The sequence below is a fragment of the Cebus imitator genome, unplaced genomic scaffold (assembly GCF_001604975.1).
Source record: "Cebus imitator isolate Cc_AM_T3 unplaced genomic scaffold, Cebus_imitator-1.0 Scaffold257, whole genome shotgun sequence".
Classification (NCBI taxonomy): Eukaryota; Metazoa; Chordata; class Mammalia; order Primates; family Cebidae; genus Cebus; species Cebus imitator.
In genome coordinates this window covers 1992018-2000514 of record NW_016107572.1, presented here as the reverse complement: position 1 = coordinate 2000514, position 8497 = coordinate 1992018, and the positions used below count along the sequence as shown (strand labels likewise).

The window sequence follows — 8497 nt, the reverse complement described above, 5'->3', positions numbered from 1 at the left end:
TTTTGTATTTTTAGTAGAGACAGGGTTTTACCATGTTGCCCAGGCTAGTCTTGAACTCTTGACCTCAAGTGATCCACCTGTCTTGGCCTCCCAAAGTGCTGGGATTACAGGCGTGAGCCACTGCGCCTGACCATTTTTAATTTTTTTACAAACAGAGTCTCACTATGGTGCCCAGACTAGTCTCGAACTGCTGTGCTCAAGCAATCCTCCCACCGCCGTCTCCCAAAGTGCTGGGATTACAAATGTGAGCCACCATGCCCAGCGTGCTTTAAAAAATTTGCAGCTGGGTGTGGTGGCTCATGTCTGTAATCCTAGCCCTTTGGGAAACTGAGGCAGGTGGATCACTTGAGCTCAGGAGTTTGAGACCAGCCTGGCCAACATGGTGAAACCCCATCTCTACTAAAAATACAAAGATTAGCCAGACGTGGTGGTACGCACCTGTGATTACAGTGCGTACCTCCCAGCTACTCAGGAGGCTGAGCCAGGAGGCTTGAACTCAGGAGGCAGAGGTTGCAGTGAGCCGAGATCATGCCACTGCACTCCAGCCTGGGTGACAAATCAAGACTCTGTGTCAAAAAAAAATATGCAGTATGCTACACAAGTATAAGTGATGATTATTGCTGTAAGTGACTCCCATTTCTGGCCCTCAGAGTGGACCTCGTTCTCAGAATGGACAAAATGAGCTTCTGGCCCTCAAGCCCTGTGGTGAATGTAAACATGAATCTTGGGCAGTGTCCATTTTCATGGAAGATGTAATTAATTACACACTCAATAAATACTTTTTGGTTTTTATGATGATGAAGAGAAAGGGCGATTTCACATCGTTGCTTTCTCCTTTCCTCTCATTTCCCAAGCATTTCCCAGTCTTTTCATCATTTGCCCCTTTTGACGAAGTCTGGGGGTGATGGGATAAGAACTTCTTGCGGCCACTCGGCCCAGGTAGGACAGGGAGTTAGACCCAGTAAGCTCTAACAAGCAAGATGTCCCCAAAAGTGTCTAGAGTCCTCACTGTGCCCTCAGAGTGGCGTGGGGTTGAGTCATATCACCAAGTGCCACCCCTGGAGCTCTGCCATTCTGCTGAACTCCCCAAATCACTCATCGACCCAAGGGCCCTGAGTTCCCACACTGTGCCCCAAGAAAGCACCCATGGGGTTGAGGAAGGTGAGGAGGAAGCCCAGAATTAGTCACAGGAAGCAAATCAGAATCACACACAGCCAAAGTGCCCAGCCTTGGCCCACATGCTGACCTTTTGAAAACCCAGAGCGGCTCCACCCTGTCTCCTCTCTGTGGCGACAAGGATGGGGAGGGGTAGCCCGGCCTGGAACAAGCGAATCCTGAAGGTATGTTGTCTAAAACTCCTGTAGTATGCTTGTCTAAAACGACACAGCTTACAAAGGACTTTCAAGATGATTTCCTTTGTTCTGTGAGGCAGTCTGAGAAGATATTATCATCTTCTTCATTTAGCTAAAGAAACTGAGGCTCAAGACGGCTGAGCGAGGTGGCCACGGACAGGCAGCTGGTTACCAAGCTCCAGCGCTTCGGCAGCCTCACTGCTATCTGTTAATTGCCCTTTAAAAGAGGCTTATATCGGGCCAGATGTGGTGGTCCACGCCTGTAATCCCAGCACTTTGGGAGGCTGAGGCAGGTGAATCACCTGAGGTCGAGTTCGAGACCAGCCTGGCCAACATGGCAAAACCCTGTCTCTACTAAAAATACGAAAAATTGGTGGGCACCTGTAATCCCAGCTACTTGGGAGGCTGAGGCAGGAAAACTGTTTGAACCTGGGAGGCAGAGGTTGCAGTGAGCTGAGATCCCATCATTGCACTCCAGCCTGGGTGACAGAGCAAGACTGTGTCAAACAACCAAACAAAAAAAGCTTAGAAAGCCAGACACAGTGATTCATACCCGTAATCCAGCAAACCTTGGGAGGCCAAGGTGGTTGGAACGCTTGAGGCCAGGAGGTTGAGTCTGCAGTGAGCTATGATTGCAGGCAAAACTCTGTCTCTTTAAAAAAAAAAAAAAAAAAGCTTATAGAAACTTTATCAGTAAAGAAATGGAGGGGGCAAAAGGATCTGTAACCTACTTCCTCTAATACAATTACTATCATTAATGATTATCGTATTTCTTCCTAGCCTTTCTTTTGTAAGTCCTTTAATAAGACATAGCTGTTACACACAAAATCCAATAGCTTACTTTTCACATTCTATGACATCATTTCATATCATGACATGGCCCTGATGATCATTCATTCACAGGTAGCGAGCGAGTGCTTGCGATGCACAGGCATGTTCCGGGCTCTGGGAACACAGCCTAACTGTCTGCGTGCACGGAGCTCGCATTCTGAAGGGAGAGGCAAGCAAGAAGCAAAGAAATAAATCGATGGCATTCCATTAGCACCTAGAGAAAAGAGATATACCTACAGTGTTCAAAACTTGAGCCATGAGAAATAAAAGAGCAAAAGATCGTTTTTTGATTTTTTATTCTTTTTGAGATGGAGTCTCACTCTGTTACCCAGGCTGGAGTGCAGTGGCGCAATCTCGGCTCACTGCAACCTCTGCCTCCTGGGTTCAAGTGATTCTCCTGCCTCAGCCTCCTGAGTAGTTGGGATTGCAGGCACCCACCACCACGCCTGGCTAAATTTTGTATTTTTAGTAGAGATGGGGTTTCACCCTGTTGGTCAGGCTGGTCTCAAACTCCTGACCCTGTCATACACCTGCCTCAGCCTCCCAAAGTGCTGAGATTACAAGCGTGAGCCCCTGCGTCCAATCAAAAGATCATTTTATCAAAAGCACCATGAAGCATTTTATGTTTTACTTAACAAAACCAGTGCTAACCATTTTACATCCTCCAGACTTGAAGTGTGTGGGTGTGTTTTTTTAACAGATAAGATTTTACCTTTCTTTCCCTTTTAATTTATTATCAACATTTTTCAACCTCTCTTTAAAGAACATGTGAGTAACACCCCCCATGGTCACCAAGGAAGGAGAACTGTGCAGACCCCAGGCACGGTTAGTGCCTGAAGTATAACTGACTGCTTACTTGTATCTACCTTATATAAACATACTTATATCTAGCATACTTAGTTTCATATGATCTTTCTATATAATCATATAACAGATGTAGTCGGAGCTGTACCGACACATTTAGTGCTGATTTATGTAATCCTTCTGTATAACCATATAGTAGTTTACAGTAGAAGGAATGCCTAGAGCAGTCACAGAACAGAAGCAGTACATGGGAAAACAGCCAGACCAGGACAAGAACCACAGACCCAGGCAGTGGCATCCCTGCCTGAAAGGGCATATGCTGCATGGTAGGCTTGGAGCAAGAGCCTCTCCTCCTGATAAAGGAGTTGTAGTACCTTGCATCCAGTTCCTGTGCAAAGTAGGCCTCAGGCCTGAGATCCTGGAAATAACCGAGGGAGAAGAACCCCTCTGGTGTGCCTAGTCACGGTGGCTATACACCCTGTCAATATTTTCTCGCTTCTGTGCTAGCTCAAATCATCCTCCCATAAATATCTTAAGAGAAGAGCACAAGTCTATCAGCTCCCACTGCATTGGCTTACAGTATCCTTCTGTTAGAAATCTTTTGAAGTCTCCAGCCCCCAGATAAGAAGTGTTGCACACAACACCTGTTGCACACAGCCCACCTCCTTGCCTTGGTGACCTAACCGGGGTGGACCCCTTTTCTGTACACGACCCTCTACCACTGTGCATGTCACAGCCCCCTACTGTGCACAGCCCACCTCTCTGCCCAGGTGACATATGGGTGGTCCCCTCACTTGAGACTCACATGATTATGTATGCCCTATCACTAAGCCTATAGATGATGACCTCACGACCCTTCCCCCTGCCTGTACCTAATAAATACAGACGCTTCTGCGCGTTCCGGGCCTCGACAGTCTCCGCTCATAGGTGGTGTGTCCCCCGAGTCCAGATGCTCTTCACCAGTTCTTCAGTGTCCTGTCTCTGCTTCTCAGATCCTGCACCTCAGCACAGCATAAGGGACACCCCACGACCCTGTGGGGCCAACAGCCCTACAGAACATCTTAAATTTGCATGACAGTCATTCATCTTAACAAAGACGCTACACTATTGTTAGATATTAAAGTTGTTTCCTTTCAGGTTTAACTATTTAAAAACTTCTATAACTCAGTGCATAAACGTTTAAATTTAGTACTGTTTGTATTAAGAAGACAGTGGCAGAAGGAAAACTACCGGGCCAAAGGGTATAAACATTTTAAAGAAATCAGATATGAGAAGTTCTAAAGCTCTTGGTAAAGATTGACAATTGTTCTTAAAGGAATCTACTACCACTCGCCACATATGTGGGAATGCTCACTTAACCAGTTCCTTGCTGAATCTGAGCCTCATCTTCCCCAGTGGGAGACAGGGGCCCACTGGTCCTCTTTCATTTTTGTCTGAATTTAAGGGAACATTTCCAAGGAACACATGGTAGATCAATTCCATAATCTACTCAAACAAAAGGCGGGGACTGTCTCTCCACATCTCACAGAGTTCCACAGCAGGAGGGGAATGCTGAGTTTCAATAGCTACTGCAAGAGGGGAGCCAAAAACCCACCAGGGCATGGAGAAGCCTTTCTTCCTGTCTGTTTTTTCAGGGAACTCAACCAGTCGGTAAGTCAGAAGCAGCAACCTGGCAGGGGTGGAGGCGGGGGCTCAGTCCCAATACCCTAGAAAAGTGCCGCCTCTGTACTCTGAGATCTTGTCACACACACACACCCAGATGAGAATCAGCTTCCCTACGCTGGAAATTCTGGGGTCTCAGCCCCATGAAAAAATAATTTCTTAGGCCGGGCATGGTGGCTCACGCCTGAAATCCAAGCACTTTGGAGGCCAAGGCGGGCGGATCACCTGAGGTCGGGAGTTCAAGACCAGCCTGACCAACGTGGTGAAACCTTGTCTTTATTTAAAAAAAAAAAAATTGTATAAAGAAGAAAATGAAAGAAAATAAAAAATAAAATAATTTCTTGCCTCAGAGAGCAATAGTGAGGATAGGTAGTGAGGACAGGAAGGGCCAAGACTTAACCAAGCTCTCACACACCAAAGCCCCTGAAATGTGTCCTGCTGGCACAGGTGGCCTCACAGGCTGCAAGGCTTGCCTCTCTTGGAGTATATGAGATTAACATGCAGAGATCCACTTTTTAGCAGGCTCACCTAGGAGAGCTGACAGGTGGGGTCAAAGTGGGGTGTGATGTTCAATCTGCTCTAATCCAGCAGCTCCAAATGCTGAAAAGAATGCAGGGGTACTCGATGAGGGGATGGGATGGATAGCCTGCGACAGAATGCCAGGCTTCAGGCCCAACCTAGAACTGAGGTGGTGATCTCCATGCACAGCCACTCCTTCTGTCAGTGCTTGCGACATTATGACTGGCCTGTGGGGATCTGGCTAGGATGTGCACTGACTGAAATGTCTTTAGGCCAAATTCCCCTTTTTTTTTTAATTGATATGGAATCTCGATTTGTTGCCAGGTTGGAGTGCAGTGGTGCCCCTTGGCTCACTGCAGCCTCCGCCTCCTGGGTTCAAGTGACTTTCCTGCCTCAGCCTCCCCAGTAGCTGGGACTATAGGTGAGCATCACCACGCCCAGCTAATTTTTGTATTTTTAATAGAGATGGGGTTTCACCATGTTGGCCAAGATGGTCTTGATCTCTTGACCTCGTGATCTGCCCACCTCAGCTTCCCAAAGTGCTGTGATTACAGGTGTAAGCCACGGTGCCCGGCTGGCCAAATCCTCTTAAATCAAAAGTATAAACAGTGAATTTCCAAACCCTACAGAAACCTCAAAGGAGAAACCACAGAGTCAGAAAATGGTGAATCCCCAAATTTTGTACTGGAAGGTCTGAAAAAAGAAAAAAAAAGGCCTGGTATATATTTGAAAAAAATGACACATCTTCTCTTGGAGGTGACACCTGGCTGGCAGATGCCCTATACAAATACATTTTCTTTCTGTAACTTTCAAAATGTGAAATGTCCTTAAAAATAAGTATAAATGATTTGCTGCCTCCTGTGGGATTACTGCACCTGCAGAATGCAGCTGGCTCTCATGGTTCCAGACATCACCCCAAATCCTCAGCATCCTGAGGTCAACCTCAACTACTGTGTTGAGTTTTGTCTCACCCAGTGTGCGACCCGCCCCCTGAGACGCATTTCACTCCCACTGCTCAAGTAAAGACGGTTGTCAAGACAGGGCTAGCAAGAGTGTTTATTGAGAAAGGTGAATTCATAGGGAAGATTTTGGGGTCCCCGGCTGAATGATGGAGAATCTGAACGCCTGTGAGAGACTTCAGGATCTTCTGTCCAGAGTGAAGGACCAGAACAGCTTCCAGGGTGAGTCCTGCGGCTGCACAGGGGGAGAAGTGTCACCAGATTCTCCAGGGTTTAGAGAGACAGGCAGAGGGTCTGACTTGGAGAAGGTATTTCTCTGAAAGCAAAGTTTATTGTGGGAGGGAGAAAGCACAACCAGAAACAAAGGAGTCTGGGTTAGATATTCCGGTCGGTGCTCTTCCCGATGGGGCAGAGAACGAAACTCACTTCCCTTCTGTCTACTTGGTGAATCTGCGGGTCTCTGAGTCGCTGCCTGCTCCATCTCATAACACCTGTCTTGGACGGGACAAAATTGGGTCAGGAACCCTGCAGGCTAGTCTCAGCAGCCTGGTTTAGGGAAGTTCAATCGCTCTGAGGTTCCGGGGAAGCTGATGGAGGAAACCGTGGGAGTCCAGGCAGCTCGCGAGGCAATGCGAGGCCGGCTGGAGCGGCTTGCTGCAGCCAGGACAGGCGCGTCTGGGGAGCTCAGGCCCCCTCCCGGGGCCTCTTCCCGCCTCTCATTGCTCCACTGCCGCCCACCTCCAGCGGCCCGGGGCAGCTACCAGGAGGCCGAAGCAGTGTTCGCGGCGTGGGCCCGGCCCCAGAACACGGAACTGTCGTCCCTGGAGAGCGAGGAGGCCGAGCTGATCCTTTGCGCCAGGAGGCCGGTGCGCCCGCAGGCCTCGTCCCGCGCCCGGGCTCGGAAGGAGCGGTCCAGCAGGAGGTAGATGAGCGGGTTGGCGCAGCTGTTGACGAAGGCCAGGCAGGTGGTGATGGTGAGGCCCCAGCGCAGCGCCAGCAGCAGGGGGCACGGCAGCGGCAGCGCCCCCAGACGCGCCAGGTGGAAGACGGTCCGCAGGGCGCTGAAGGGCAGCCAGGAGCCCACGAACGTGCTCTCGATGGCGAAGATGATGCGCAGCGAGTTCCTGCGGGCGCGCCCCACGTGCGGCGGCCGGCGCAGGCGGCGCGAGATGCGGCAGTAGCAGAAGAGGGTGACGACCAGGGGCAGCACGAAGGTGAGCAGCAGCAGCAGCAGGCTGAGGCCCTGGAAGGCGTGGGAGGGCTCCTCCCCGCACTGGCTGCCCTGGCCCCCGGGCAGGGGCTGCAGCCCCCGGTAGAACAGGGACGGTAGGCCGGCCAGCAGCGCCACGGCCCAGACGCCGCAGCACGAGGCCAGCGCGCAGCGCGGGGTGCGCAGCGGCCGCGCCTCGAGCAGCTTCACCACGGCCAGGTAGCGGTCCACGCTCATGCCCGCCAGCAGCAGCGCGCCCGCACAGCGCGTGCCCGCCAGCGCGAAGCTGCTGAGCTTGCAGAGGCCCTCGCCGAACGGCCAGCGGCCGCCGAGCGCCACCGCCGCGGCCCACAGTGGCAGCGTGAGCACGAAGCCCAGGTCCGCGGCCGCCAGGTGCAGCACGAAGGTGTCCACCAGCCGCCGCGGGCCGCGCCGCCCGGCCAGCAGCCACACCACCAAGGCGTTGCCCAGCAGGCCCACGGCGAAGGCTGCCAGGTAGAGCGCGGGGATGTAGACGTAGCCGAAGGGCAGGTCCCCTGCCGGACACAGCTCCAGCTCCTCCAGGTCGTCCAACCCCGAGTAGTCCCAGGGCGCGGACCCCGGGCTGGGGCTCCAGGGCTCGGTGGGGGCCATGGCCTGGCCGCCAGGCCTGCGCGGGATGCAGTCCTGGGCGCAGGCGGCAGCAGCTCTGAGCAGGGGTGGGGGGGTTGCTCTTCACGCCCTCCCGGGCCCAGCACCTCCCTTCCTGCCACCCCAGGCCGAGGCAAATAGGTGGGCAGGAAAGAGGGGAGGGAGGAGGGGGTGGGGTTCCTGTGGGAGAGATAGTGGCCTCCGATTTAGGGCTGACCCGAGGGGTAAGGGCAGGGACAGGCAGAAGGCGCTTCACAACTAAGTCTTGGGAGTAAAGCCCTCAGGGCTGGGAGACCTGTCCTGCCTCCCAGCAGGAGCGCGGCCCATGCCCCTATTAGTTGTTCATTTTCTTTGTTCATGAAATCGGGATACTTGCCCCACTGTCTCAGGGTTGGGTTGCAAGAGGTGGTGGGTGCCCAAGAGCCCTAATCTCTTCTCAGCCTCCACTTCGCCCCTTCCCACCTGCACCCACCGGCACCCGCCGGCTGCTGTTTTCTCTGGCTTTAGAGGTGAGAAGACAGAGCCCGGGG

At 52.0% G+C, this 8497-nt stretch overlaps 1 protein-coding gene across 1 annotated transcript; it reads right to left on the bottom strand.

Moving 5' to 3' along the window:
* Positions 1–6206: 6206 nt before the first annotated feature.
* Positions 6207–8050, bottom strand: GPR25 (G protein-coupled receptor 25). The gene has a single exon (XM_017499399.2). The coding sequence runs from the start codon at positions 7968–7970 to the stop codon at positions 6885–6887; it is 1086 nt and encodes a 361-aa protein (XP_017354888.1). The 5' UTR covers positions 7971–8050; the 3' UTR covers positions 6207–6884.
* Positions 8051–8497: the final 447 nt, after the last annotated feature.

Excerpts from the sequence above, each read along its gene's own strand:
- GPR25 (XM_017499399.2), bottom strand. The coding sequence starts at position 7,970 with ATGGCCCCCACCGAGCCCTGGAGCCCCAGCCCGGGGTCCGCGCCCTGG.